The sequence below is a fragment of the Phaseolus vulgaris genome, chromosome 10 (genome assembly GCF_000499845.2).
Source record: "Phaseolus vulgaris cultivar G19833 chromosome 10, P. vulgaris v2.0, whole genome shotgun sequence".
Classification (NCBI taxonomy): Eukaryota; Viridiplantae; Streptophyta; class Magnoliopsida; order Fabales; family Fabaceae; genus Phaseolus; species Phaseolus vulgaris.
The window spans coordinates 34,436,741-34,451,708 of NC_023750.2; the positions used below are offsets into that span (position 1 = coordinate 34,436,741).

Consider the following 14,968-nt stretch of genomic DNA (forward strand, 5'->3'; position numbering starts at 1 on the left):
TGGTGCTTCTATTAATAGGCTACCTTTGTTTTGTGGATTGAACTATCAATTTTGGAAGGTTAGAATGAAAACCTTTGTTGAATCAGTTAATAGAGGAATCTGGGATGCTACTGTAAATGACCGTTTTGTACTCATTGTTAATAGAGGATTCTGGGATGCTATTGTAAATGACCCTTTTGTACTCAAATTTGAAAAGATGATGTTTTCATTGAAAAACCATGGTCCTAATGGACTGAGAGTGAAAGTAAAAGAGCTCAATATGATTGTATTACCGAGAACATCTTCACTTCCGCTTTAAATTCTGATGAATTTTTCAGGGTCTCAAAATGTGTTTCTGCAAAGGAGATGTGAGACATCCTTGAGGTTACATATGAAGGCACAAATGAGAGTAATGAGAGAGGGGCAAGCAAGAAGATTGAAAAGAAGGGAAAAGCAAGAAAATCCTACATTTCTTGGCAAGATAATGATAATTCATCCTCTAGCTCATCATTTAAGGAAGATGAATAAGCCAATCTGTGTTTGATGGCAAAGGAAGAATCTGAATCAAACAATGTAAGTTCAAGCACTTCTATTAATTTTGAAAATTATAGCCAACTTTTTTATGCCTTCAAAGAGACTGACGAAGAAGCTAATAGGTTGGCCCTTTTGAATAACCAGTTGAAAGGCTTCAACAGCTGGTTGCAAAATAGAGTCAAGATTTTGGAAGAAGAGTTGAACAATTCAAAAAATGATTTTGAAAATTTGGAAATGATTTACCAAAAATCTTCGTGCAAGTGTGATTCTAGCTTTTGTGAAAACTGTGAAGCTCTTCAAAAGAAGGTCCATTATCTTTTAAAAACTGTGGACAAGTTTTTTCAAAGACTAATCAAATCTTGAAACTATTCTTGCATCACAAAATTGTGTTTTTGGAAAGGCTGGACTAAGATTTAACCCAAACAACAATAACAGATTTGTTTCAAAAGCCTTTTCCAGTTTTTTTGAAAAACAACCTGTTGTTTTGTCGAAATAACCGGTTGAAATTTGCTTTTACTGCATGAAAAGAGGCCACACTGTCAGATTCTGCAGAGTGACGAGATTTTCTGTTCCCAAAGGTATTTTGAAATGGGCTCCTAAGGTTCCTACTAACATCATTGGACCCACATTCATAAGGGGACCAAATATTGCTTCTTAACCTTTTCTTGTAGGTATCCTTGGCAGCCAAGAATCACTTTTGGATTTGAAGAATGAATGCAAAAAGGGAAAATGTCAAGAGTAAAGATTGTCCTTTTGCCTACACTTTTCAATTGTAAATGTCTTGCAAGGTTCTTTGAAAGTCAAGAGATATCCTTGGCACATGCATAGTGGCTGCTCAGAAGGAAACTTCAAGAATAAAGAGACCAAACACCGCCTTTTTCCATGGACTTTGTTCCCTTTCATGATGGCAACATACACGCGATTCTTGACTCACAATATCTCCACTCTCCACTAGATGTTAATCACACTTTGCAGACTCATTCCTCTCTCGTTCGGATGCTTTCTCAAGAAAGAGAGTTAGAGGGCCACCTTGGTTGTGTCAATGCGGTGGCTTGGAATTCGAAAGGTTCATTGTTGATATTCAGATCAAATGATACTCGGAACAATATTTGGAGCTATTATGGCCAAAAACTTCTACATAAAATTGAGACAAGACATACTGCAAATATATTTCGTACAAAGTTTATACCAAAAACTTCTGATGAGCTTGTAGCATTTGGAGCTGGAGATGTTGAGGTTCGGTTATTTAACTTGTCTTGCTTAAGTTGGAGTGGATCTAGCGACAATTCAATCATTGCTCCATCTGCACTTTACCAATGCCATTCTCGAAGAGTCAAGAAATTGGTTGTTGAAGATGGCAACCCTAATGTAGTATGAAGTGCTAGTGAAGATGAGACCCTGAGACAACATGATTTCAGGAAGGTACCTCTTGTTCTCCACCTGGGTCTTTACACCAAGAGTGTCGAGATATTCTTCTTGACTTACGAAGTGGATCTAAAAGATCACTTGCTGATCCTCTTAAACATGTCCTTTCTTCAAAGTCTTGTGATATTAGTTCAACTAGGTCACATTTGCTCCTTGTTGGTGGGAGTGATGTCTTTGCACGCTTATATGATAGAAGGATGTTGCCACCTCTCAGCTCACATCGAAAAAGAATGTCTCCTCCTCCTTGCGTTAATTATTTTTGTCCAATGCATCTTTCTGATCATGGACATCCAAGCTTACACTTAACTCATGTTACATTCAGTCCTGATGGACATGAGGTTCTCCTCAGCTATAGTGTAGAGCATGCTTACCTCATGAATGTAAATCACGCTGTTGTGAATGAGATGCAATATGCTTTAGAAGACGTAACAAAGATGATGATTTACTCTCCAACAATTGATGGGACAGAGTTGCAGTCTTGTGTGTCTAAAGTCTTCCTAAATGGATTTACTATTAAAAAGAACATTGCTGCAAAGCTTGACAAGTGCAAGAAATTGATAAAATATGCTAAGAAATCTTTGGACAATGGGACGCCTTATTATGGAATTGAGGCATGTAATGACGTTTTGAATGGCTATAGCCATATCATTGGGTCTGCACTAAAACATGATGCTCATGCACTCGTGTTGCACTATTGATCAAGAGGAGTGGAAAAATGATGCACATATGGCTATAGGAGAGTGCTTTGCTGCTAGAAAAATTGATAATTCCTCCTACAAAGCATTGTACTACATGTCAAAAGCACTGTCACAATTGGATAGACATGAAGATGCTTTGGATTTTGCTGTTGCTTTCATTGACCCCACTCAAATCTGAAGTTGCAAAAAGAGTGGAAAATGTGAAGAAGGATATTGCTTTAGTCGAAGTTGAAAAAAAAAAGTTAGGCCAATGATGGTGCATCTAAGTTCTAACATTCGAGGTGAAACAATATTATCATTAAGTGACATACTCTATGATCTCGAGGTTAATAATGGTAAAACGAGGTGATAATCTTGGTTGTATTCTTGATAACTTGAACAAAGGTCATCTCCATTACTATTTCTTCTTTTAGCTGGACTTAGCTTCTTAAATATGTTGCTGCCAAAAAGTATATCCATTCTCCTATTCTATTTGTGAAGACAAATAGGGGGAGAAATTGTGGTTTCTTTGTTGTAATCTATGTTACAATCTGCGAGACTCTATGGTGCCTTGAATGGTTTTAATTATGCTACCACCATAGCTTTGATATACACCATGTTTGTGCGGAACACAAACACTATTTTGCCACTGTTTTATGGTTTTTTGCATATGTATGTGTAGATTTGTGTGTTCCTTATGAAACTGGTTTATATCCTGTTGGTATACTTGTCTTGTATGCTATACAATTCTGTTTTGTAGGATCTTTCAAGTTCAAAAACTACAACACAAGCAAACCAGATATTTGTCTTCATCAAACAGGGGAGATTGTTGAACAAGGTGTTTTGATGTCTTCAAATCCAAGTGGAAAGCTTGAAGACCTTGCTGCTAGTTGTGTATGTTGTCTAGTAGTCTTTGAAATGTTAATTCACTCCTTAAGATGATCCAAGTTCATTTGAATCTTAATCTTTTGGAAAAGATGGGTTTTCTAAAAGGGTGTGAAATTTCAACCTGTTCAAATGTTGATTCTGTATAATTGCGTACAATAACGTACAATAATTACGTACAATAATTGCGTATAATTTTATATTTCCTTAATATTTAAGGAAATAATGATTATCAAATTATATGAAATTATTGCAAGCAATTATGTACGTTTGTCGGACATTTGTTAGAGGATTCATGATGAGAATATTGGACCTGATTTTTTTGAACGAATCATTTAACTCCATAAGGAATTGCATTAGTTTATCTTCTTCCTTTTGGATTTGGTGCTCTTGATTACAAACTATGGGTAAACGATATAATTCGAGTTCATCCCATAGCGCTTTGAGTTTGATGTAGTATGAAGCCACTGACATCGTACCTTGGGACATGGTTGCTATTGCCTTCTGAATTTGAAAAATAGCAGGCATGGTCGCGGAGATCTTCCTAAACTTGATGGGCTGTCTTCGAGTGAATTACCCCTGCGACTATCTCTGTCTCGATGGAGTTCGATAAATCAACTGGTTGTTTTTCTGAAAACCTTAACAAAATTTTGTTAAGAGGTTGTAATCTGTTTTAAATGATTCCAATAGATTTTGGTTTTTGATTTAACTGTTTTAGCCATTTGATTGGAGTAGAAAAATGTTGTTTTAAGCTCTTATGCATTAACTAAGAAAGAGAGATCAATCAAAAATAGTTTTCAAGATTTCAAAAAGATTTTGGATCATATAAAGTGTGGAATAAGATTGAGTCTTGTACTTCTGAACTTTAAGCTTTGATTTACCCAGGTGTATTTTGTTCCTCTTCTTCCTTGAACACTTTATTTCTGTGTGTTCTTGTGTGGTGTAGTTTCAGAAGGTGTTTCTTGAAACTGTGTGGTTTGCCAAAAGTGGTGTGTTTTCTTGAGGGGTTCAAGATCATCACTTTTGGTGTGTGTTTTGTAATCTAGGTTTGATTACATAGTGAATTCTCAATGGTTAGCTGAGTACTGAATGTAGCTCTTGGTTAAGAGTGAACCAGTATAAACATCTTGTGTGAATTTCTCTATCCTACACTCGTTAAACTGTTTTAACATTGCTTTTCAAATTTGCTAGTATAAAGAACCGGTTGTTTTCGTGAAAACAACAAGTTGATTTTCTGGAATTAAACTTAAAAACAATTTTCTATTGGTTGAAAAGATTTTTAATTTGATTGATTCTTCATAGTTTTTCACTCTACCTTTAATCCTTGCGAAAATCTTTAAAAAACAATTTACCCCCTCTTATTTAAGGCCTCTCTAATTGTAATAGGGGTGACTCTTACTGAATAATGACTCTCCTCCAAAATGAAGCATACAAGCTTGAAAAATTTAGATAATAATCTCATGCTAAAGACTTGGAATGCAAGTCATTTGACAATGTATTATAGTTAAAATTGTGAAAAAAAGTGCATTATAGTAGGATAGTATACTTGTTTTCCTTAGCTCATTTTTTTTATCTAACAAGGGTTTTGCCAACAAGTTTTAATGAGACATATTCTTATATAAAATAATTTTTATTTTATAGAGAATTATTTCTATTTCATTGGATCAAAGTTATCTCAGGTATATAGTTAAACACATGGGATTAAAGTTATTCAATATATTTAGTTAAAGACATTGAATCAAAGTTATTTATGTACATATTTAAACAAATCGGATTAAATTTATTTTATGTATATAATATCACACATCAAATTTTATCTAGTTTATGTAGTTAAACACATAAATCAAAGTTATTCAGTGTATATAGTTAAACCCATCACATCAAAGTTATTCGATGTAACCACATCAAATCAAAGTAACTTGATGTATAAAATCGAAACACATCAAATCAAAGTTATTTGATGTCTTATGTTGGATCAAAATTATTTTATATATATAACAAATCAAATATATCGTTAACTTAGGTATATAACTGGTATTCAAGTAAGGGTCCAAAAACCTATAAATAGATATTGATTTCCCAAGGAGTACTCACTCACTTTATACTCATATATTTCATATTTTCTAAACTTTTACTTATTTGAGCGTTAGAAAATCTTATACAGTGAATCTCTCCTTGATCTTTACTAATAACTCAACAAACAATTTTTGAATTGTTCAAACTTAATTTCTCAAAAACACAACTCTCTCCACCTTAAAAGAACAAACCTCATTCCTAATATAAAGAATCTTATATATAAATTAAGCTAACATAAAATATTAGATTCTAACACCAAATAATATTAAAAAAAATGATAAAATTGTTAAAATTTTTTAAAAATAACTAGTTGACAAAAATAAATTGTTGAAAATCTAAGTATCAAATATCAAGGAACTAGACTAATTAATATTCAAGTTAAAAAACATATATTTACTTAAAGGTGTAAATATTAAGAAATATACTTTAAATCTAATTCAATTTTATAAAATTGACTTATAAGATAAAGTTTGCACTCACTCATATAGTATGAAAAGTTCTTATTTATGTGTGATCTCCAACATTAAATATAAATATATTATTTTACTTAAAAACCTATTTTTAATCTATTTTACTATCATCAATTATTAACTTTTTTTAGATCATTATTTATAATATCTTATTAAATCTTATTTATTTGACTTAATTTTATGTTTTATTTCACTTTCAAATTTTGATATTTCATTCATTAACAATGATAAAAATACAAATATTTTTAAACAACAAAAATCCAAAAACCTAAGAATATATGTTAAATTATTTATGTTAAAAATACTATTATTAAAATAAATTAATATAGCATCAAACATCTCATGAAACTACAAGTTAAAAATATTTTTACAATATATAAAAAAACTAACAAATAATAGTTAATGAATTTTTAATTGATAGAAGTTTTAAAATAAATATTCATATAACTATTGAAACATCTTCAGTACACAAGCTAACTTAATTTAATTTAACCTTAATTGATTTTTAACACTTAACATTGGAAATATGATTGAATTCAAGAACGCAATTCAATCCAATTGAACATAAAATTCAAATGATTTTTCATTTTCTTTTAAATAATTCTAATTTATCTTATTCAAATTTTTTTGTACGCATTAAATACATTGTAGACATTAAATATTTTATTTTTTATTTAATATACTTTTGTTAGTATAATGTAACATTACTCGTGAATTATTTGATTATTAACTCAATCATTGCTGTCTATATATTAATTAGATTAGCTTATGAAATCTCTATTAGTTTTGGTCAAACTCGTGTGTTCCGAAACTCAAATTTGTCTTATTCATTAATCATTATGATGATTTTATTAAAGTGGTTATTCTTAAATGGACATAGCGTAAGAAGATCTATTTTCCATAATAATGAAAAGTTCAGAATACAGGATTAAACGAATATAGGTAAAATTTATTATATTTTAGAATATTAAAATAATTAAACGAATTAACGTAGTATTACTATTATCTTATTAACATGGACCTTTTTTTTAAATTAGTAGTAAAACGATTAAAGCATGTACAACTGACAAAGTTAGGATGTATTTGTTTACAAGTAGAGAAATAAAAAATAAATAAAGAAGAAATAAGTTAGACATAAAATTGAATGTTCAATTATATAATAAAATAAAAATAAATAAGAAATAATTTAAAAAATATATGAATAGTATTTTATTATATCTCCCCTTCATATAATACAAATAAAATAGATAACTTAAAATAATCATTATTTAATTAAATTTTAAATCTTTCATAAATTTAGATGTTTTTAATTGAGTTTTTATTTCAAATTTTTATTTAATTAAGTATTAAAAAATTATATTTTTTCAATTGAGTTTTTTTCATTTTGATTTAAAACAGATAACTTAAAATAATCATTACTTAATTAAATTTTAAATCTTTCATAAATTTAGATGTTTTTAATTGAGTTTTTATTACAAATTTTTATTTAATTAAGTATTTTTTTTTTCTTTCAGTTGAGTTCTTTTCATTTTGTTTTGTTAATATTAGAATTAACGTGCGACTTTTATATTATTTATATGTTTATACATAAAAAATAAAAAAAACTACATAATTAAGTTTTAAATCTATAATAAAATTAGATATTTTTAACTGAATTCTATTTAATATTTTTAATTAAATATATAAAATTAAAATTTTTATATTTTTCAGTTGAGTTCCTAACTTTTTATTTTTCTATGAGTTCAAATGACATTATCATCTTTGATATCAATACAAACAAATTTATAGAAACCTTATTATCTGTATAAAAAATATATCATTTTAATTTTGTTAAATTAAATACTAAAAAAATCAAGCCAACCATTCATGTGAAAGCACATCATTTAGTAAATATTAAAATTTTATTTTTGATGTTGTCTAAGTTAATGATATTGCAAGAATGCAAAATCCAAGTGACACATCACCTTAATTCATTATAAAAAGTGAATTAAAAAAGATAATTTTTTTAAATAATCAACAAAATAAATTGTTTTAACCGAGATTTAATAAAAAATACCTAAATTTACAAGACACTTTAATAAAACTTAATTAAACTGTTTATTTAATTTTCGAGAGACACATAAGATATATTGATAAAAAACTTAATTAAAAGTAACTAAAATTGATTAGAAACTTATCAACTAATTAACTTAACAATTATTTATTATTCATTTAAGATTTTTATGATTCATTTTCCATTTTTTCTCATGACTCAATCAACCGAAGACATTTAATTCGTTTATGTATCTTCATCCATCGTCCCTACCATGCACAAGATTTGAGATTTAAAAAGGTTGGGAGTGAGTGACTTCAGCTCACAAGCTGACACAAATGACAACTCAGAAGCAGTCCGGCATAATCCTTAGTGCTGGATAAGAAACATCAACCTCGTATTCCGATCATCACAACTCACACTTCATGTGTCTTAAGATTCACAGCCATCAAGTTTAGCTGCAAAACGCTTTGCCGATTACTTTGGTCCATCCATGTCGTTTCCGTACCAGATCTCCTTTTCACCACACTTAGCACTCCCCGACCCCGCGTTGTAAAAGTCTTGATCCTAAAAAATTCCCAAAGAAAGAGACACCCAAGATCTCGTCTTGGCCTCTCACTTTTCTTCAAAATCTCATGAATTTGACTCCAATTTCTGTTCTCTTCACTTTTCCTTCTCTAGCCCTTTCTCAGAAGATCGACAAGTTCAGGTTCAAACTCAAGTTCTGAGGCCGATTCAGATTCTGGGTGTGTGGAATTGGTAGATTCACGTTCAAGATCAAGTTTTGAGTTCATTTCATTTTCTGGGTGTGTGAAATCGGAGAGAAAAAAAAGGCATTTCAAAATTAGGGTGCAAACCACAGTGGTTTAATTTGGTTAGGTTTGTGTTAACATGGGTGGTAGTTTTTCCTCTTGTGTCTGTGATGGAGATGCTATCCCTTTGAGGCCAAGGCTTGGTGATTTACCCGAGAGCTGTGTGGCGTTGATGTTGATGTATTTGGACCCACCAGATATTTGCAAGCTTGCGCGATTGAACAAGGCGTTTCGTGATGCTTCGTTGGCTGATTTCATTTGGGAATCGAAGTTGCCTTTGAATTATAAGTTCATCGTGGAGAAAGCTTTGAAGGATGCCAGTGCAGAAGAGTTGGGGAAGAGGGATATTTATGCTAGACTCTGCAGGCCTAATTTGGTAGACAATGGCACCAAGGTAAGTTTTTAGATATTTTCTGTGTTAGATCAGACTTAATAGTTTCACCTATGTTGAACTTTAATGCATACCCGTTTTTCATGTGAATTATTTAAGGTAAAACTCCGATTCTAATGGGATTATAATACCAAAAATACTCATACAACTGCATATTATTAGCTCTGTCCTTGTTTATACTCACATCACATCCTTTGATATACTCTTCAAGTGCTTGGTGTTTACTTGCCGAAAATGTTATGTTGGTACAGGAAATTTGGCTAGATAAGGGGACTGGTGGGTTGTGTTTGGCGATTTCTTCCAAAGCGTTGAGGATTACAGGGATAGATGATCGGAGATACTGGAGTCGCATGTCGACAGAAGAGTCAAGGTGAGATAATTGTAAGTGAAAATATGTTGATGTTACTCGGACTTTGTTTTATCGTCTTTACATCTTTATGAGTTGAAAACAAAACATTTCTTTTGCTGGTTTTTTATTTTTATTCCCTTTTGAGGATTTTGTCTAAGATTTATTACCATCTAATACCAAATCTCCAATGTAAGGGACTGAATGAGTTTGGTTATCCGTTAATTAATCGAACCTGGTATGTTAAATGTTCGTCTGAGTTTATTTGTTTAACTAAATGAATGGCTATAAAAATTTGTAGTTTAGTTTGATTATGTAAATGAACCAAACTAAAGATTTGTATGTTAATACTTTGCGAATAACTGGTTTATCACGTATAACTTGGACAAACATTTTCATTTATTATATTTATTTAAAAAATTGCAAACCTGTTCAGTATCTTTTTATATATACACAACTTACTAAATGTCAACTTTCAAGAGTCGTTTTTTAAATAAATGGAAAATTCTTTTAATATTCATTTTTAACTTCAAAGGTTTTATCTCCAATCTGAAGTCATTTTCAGGAATACAAAACTAAAAATTATTACGAACTTTGCTCTGCTTTCTAGCATGACATCGATATCAGTTTAGTCATGGTCCCATGGATGTTCTTAGTCAAGCTTTTCCTGTGGCTGCTCAATTTTGATGTTTTGGCCACCTTCTGCTGGCATTTTAAAATTGCATGACCACCCTCTTACTTTTTAAGTTATGACATATTTTCTATGCTCTAGGTGATGAAACTTGATGTATTATACTATTTATGTCCATAACAGATTCCATACAGTTGCTTATCTTCAACAAATTTGGTGGCTTGAAGTGGAAGGAGATGTTGATTTTCAATTTCCTCCTGGGACATACAGTGTGTTCTTCAGACTCCAGCTTGGCCGATCTTCCAAGAGATTAGGTCGTCGAGTTTGTAAGAGTGATCACATTCATGGCTGGGATATAAAACCTGTAAAATTTCAGCTAACAACTTCTGATGGCCAACATGCTGTATCCAAAACACATTTGGATAACCATGGACACTGGGTTCTCTACCATGCAGGAAACTTTGTTTCTAAGAATCCTAATGATCTGATGAAGGTCAAATTTTCCTTGGCTCAGATTGATTGTACGCATACCAAAGGTGGTTTGTGTGTAGATTCTGTTTTTATATGCAATAGTGATGTAAAACAAGAGGTGTAGGTTGTTTTTGTAGGAAGGGAATCTGTGTATATAGTGGAAATGAGCCAAGACACCTGAGTCAATTTTTGTCATTTGGGTTGCAGGGGAGTAAGTAGAGGTGATTCTACCCAATATATCCCAACAACAACAACACTTCCCTCCAGTTACTGTTTCTTTCATATTCATAGTCCCTTTAGATGTTTTGTTTCTCCGACAGAACAATGTTTGAGTAGGTTTGCACACATGTTTTACCCCCTTTTTGGCACAATATATGTGTGATTTGTGTATGTTTCCCCTTTATTTAGTACTGGGAATTGATTGATGTTGTTTTCCCAAAGAATGAAGCAATCTTATATTTGGATGGTTTTTTGTCGAACAGGGAATCTTATATTTCTTTTGGATGCTTGAAACTACATATATAGATTTGATGATGCCTCACACATTTAGTAGTTAAGATGCAAGCATTATCTTCTTTCAACAAGCATTAAACATTTGTTTTTAATATATATAGTCAATGAGTTCACATTGCCTGTGTTTCTTAGCGTGTTAGAAATGGGCTTGGTGTGACAGTAATTAAACAAATATCAGGCTTTTATTTCCTGCACCCAATCAATTCTAACCTGTATCTTAACATTACTGTGAAGACTGTTTCTTCCTGCACCTCCATATTTTCTTCTGCCACTTCCATACACAATATGAAAATACATTTTTATCCTTTTTTGTTACTCCCACAAACTAGTTTCTGGATTATGTAATTCGGAACACATTTGAAAAAAGACTTCTGGATTACATAATCCAAAAGCTAAATAAAACTTTCATAATCCGAAAAGTAATAATGCATCTGTAAAAAGGTTTCCGGATTATATAATCCGAAAGCTAATTATAAATTTAAAAAATAATTTTCAGATTACGTAATCTGGAATATTATAGAGGGACATTTTTAGAAATTTAAAAATATATGGAGGTGAGAGAAGAAGGTATGGAGGTGCAGGAAGAAACAGTCTACTGTGAAACGATGAAAATGTCCTTTTTAGTTTTCAAATAGGAATGGGGGTGCAAGACCGAATGGATTTTAGATTTGAATTTTTAGAACATCTTTCCAAGATTTGGGCTTTTAGAACATCTTTCCAGATTTGGATTTCCACAATACCTTTCTGGGTTACATTTTCTAGAACAACCTTTTGGAATACCTTTTTGGATTTTGTTTCCTGGTTAGTTTTGGAATGTATTATTTGCAATATGAATTAGGCTTTTTAGAACAATTTTTTGAAATAGTCTTTCATATGTTTTTAGATTTTCTTTTCTGGAATATCTTTTTTGGAATTTATAATTTGTATTTTGGATTTGACTTTCTGGAATGAGATTTTTAATTCTGGATTTCCAATTCCATAAAACATTAAAATAGGCAAGGGCAGTTTTGGAATTTAAAAAATTAATAAGGTTGAGGCTAGAATTGATTGGGCGCAGGAAGCAAAAGCTCACACCTCAACAAAGAAAATTTAGGCAAACTCTCTCTCTCACCTCCATATTAATTGTGAAAAGTTGTTTTTACAATTTTTAAATAACTTTAAATGAAGTATAATCTCATCTTTTTAAATAATCGGTTGTACCCTCTACTTCCTTTCCAGCTACTAAACTACTTTTATTATTCTCTAATCGCACTGATTCAGAGAGTAATTCTATCATTTGACATATTTTAATTTACTCTATAAGATAAATTCACACTTACTTGAAGACTTGGTCTCTTGTATTTAGAATTTTTTCTTCAGGCAACATCACGAAAGTTGTACCAAGAAAATAAATATTATTGCATTTGCAATGGTTTCATGAAGTGGACTGTTATTGCAATCTGAAATAAATTGTGAACCCTTGGAACCAAAAGTTTCTTCCGTAGTCCGAAGGTACTTTTTATAGTTTTGTACTCCATTTTTGTACCTTGTTGACTATTTTTTAGGTTTTTTGTGGTTTCTGGATTGTACAATCCATTATACAAGAAAAGGCAAACGAAAACATAGTTATTACTGGTAAAAAACACTACAAAACTTATCTCAACCAACGTTCACCACAAACAACCACCACCACCACTTGAAAATGAAGAAAAAAAAACCATACTCTTTACCATACTCAAAAGATTATTGTTGAAATTTAAACAAAGTAAGAAGGTGAAGATAGAAGGTATGAAGGTGCAAATAGAAATTCTAAAAAATTATGTGATAATTCACAATCAATCCGCAATATAAGGATTGATTTTACTTTGGTGAAGATGTGCAAACTCTAGAATTTGTATATAAAATAGAATAAAAAAGAATTTATTATCCAAGAACTGTAAAAATAGTTCAGAATTAGTTTAGTCTACTTTTAACACCTGCACATATGAAGCTCGGACACTCCTCTTAAATGGTGTGTCGGTGTCCGATACTCGTGTCGGACGCCGACACTCATATGACACCTGTAGGACGTATCTGTGAAGTGTCCAATTTAAAAAGTATTTGTTAGATTTCTGACAATTCTAATAGGTTCTAACACAATTTTAAAGAGAAAAAATACATTAATTTTCTCAAAATTCAAACTTTATTATATAAATTGTTATTATGATTATAAAACTAAGAAACAAATCATTGTAAACTAGTCATGAAAAACATCTTTCCGCTCCAAAAATTAATCTGGAACATACTTGTACACATAAATCTTTATTGTCAATTTATATAATTCATAATTATATAATATATAGATCCGTGTCCCCGTGTCCTACATTTTAGAGATTTTACATATCTCCGTATCCGTGTCCGTGTCCTATCAGTGTCCGTGTCCTATCAGTGTCCGTGTCCTATCAGTGTCCGTGTCAGTGTTTGTGCTACATATCACACATGTAATGAAATATCTCGAAAGAAAACTAATTCGAAGTAAATTATCCTTAAAAGTGACCGGATCCACTTTGATGAGAGCTTAATTATACAACTGTGTAATAAATGATTATAAGTAAATATTGATTAAGGTATTAGGTTGTAGCCTGATTGATGATTCCTAGAAGAAGGATATGAAATCATAAGAGAGGAAAATGGGTTATTGCAAACGGGAAAGTTTGACGCCACAGAGATGTTAGGATGCAAAAGATGTTGGGTTTAATAGTGCCAAAGTTCAAAAGGGTGGTGAATTGACATTTTAAAAGTTTCGCACAGAATCAGATTTTATCACAGTACACAGAAAATAAATCGATTTATTTGGTAATGAACAAATTTATTTTGACACTGTTTATATTTGAAACTCGTTTATATCAGCCAAGTTATTCTCAAGATTATTCAGATTGATTTGCAAGCCACACACACTGATATTTAAGAGAAAAACAGTGAAATTATTAGCTTGACAATCAATTGGGTAACCTATAACAATCAACCTGTTCCAGTTGTATTTAACAAATCATATATCTTCTTCACAGAACCAAACTGATTTTCTAGAGAATAAGAACAGTATGAACAAACCCAGAAATAACAAATTTATTTTTAATTGAACAGATTCAATTTCTGGCAGATTAACAAATAAGCGAGAATTAGAGTGCAGGGATGAAGAGAGATGAACACACAACAGTTATACTGGTTCACTCAACTGAGCTACATCCAGTCTTCACCTAATCCAAGGTGAAATTCACTAAATCACAATCCAAACAACCACAAACACCACTGTTCTTGAACCCTACAAGAACTTTGGTACACTTGCTGAAAAACACTATTTCAGCACACACACTCTTCAAGAAACCCTATCAAGAAGAGTTCACAACCACACTTTTACAAGAGATGAAATGTGAAACGAATACACTTGATAGAGGATGCAGAAATCTGCCTTAAACCAGTAGAACAGATCGCTTAAATAGTAGCAACACCTCTCACCAAGCTTTGGAACCAAACAAGAACAAGCACACTTTTGATTTTTGAAATCTTTCAAGAACACATGCTAATTTTCTGCAAATCCTTAATTCTCTGATGTAAAACTTGTTTTCTCAAAATGTATGATTCTTTTAACCGTAGGAACAAGTTTTCTTTTTATAGAAAAACAACCTATAACTGATTTTCAAAAACCAATTAAAACTGTTATAAAAAGAACAGATTGAAAATAAAAAGAACATATTTATTTTCAAAAGC

The 14,968-nt window shown here is 31.3% G+C and overlaps 1 protein-coding gene and 1 pseudogene across 1 annotated transcript; both read left to right on the forward strand.

The window, feature by feature from the left end:
- The first annotated feature begins 1,395 nt into the window (after positions 1–1,395).
- Positions 1,396–4,503, forward strand: LOC137817958 (protein ALTERED SEED GERMINATION 2-like; annotated as a pseudogene).
- A 3,789-nt stretch (positions 4,504–8,292) lies between these two features.
- LOC137818499 (F-box protein PP2-A13-like) lies at positions 8,293–11,208 on the forward strand. Its single transcript, XM_068621958.1, has 3 exons — positions 8,293–9,284; positions 9,533–9,651; positions 10,442–11,208. The coding sequence occupies exons 1-3, from the start codon at positions 8,970–8,972 to the stop codon at positions 10,851–10,853; spliced, it is 846 nt and encodes a 281-aa protein (XP_068478059.1). The 5' UTR covers positions 8,293–8,969; the 3' UTR covers positions 10,854–11,208.
- Positions 11,209–14,968: the final 3,760 nt, after the last annotated feature.

What these genes read in the sequence shown, in the direction of transcription:
- LOC137818499 (XM_068621958.1), top strand. Translation starts at nt 8,970, where the DNA reads ATGGGTGGTAGTTTTTCCTCTTGTGTCTGTGATGGAGATGCTATCCCT. An exon ending in TGGTAGACAATGGCACCAAG is followed by an intron (nt 9,285 to 9,532) that starts GTAAGTTTTTAG and finishes ATGTTGGTACAG; the next exon opens with GAAATTTGGCTAGATAAGGG. An exon ending in ATGTCGACAGAAGAGTCAAG is followed by an intron (nt 9,652 to 10,441) that starts GTGAGATAATTG and finishes TGTCCATAACAG; the next exon opens with ATTCCATACAGTTGCTTATC.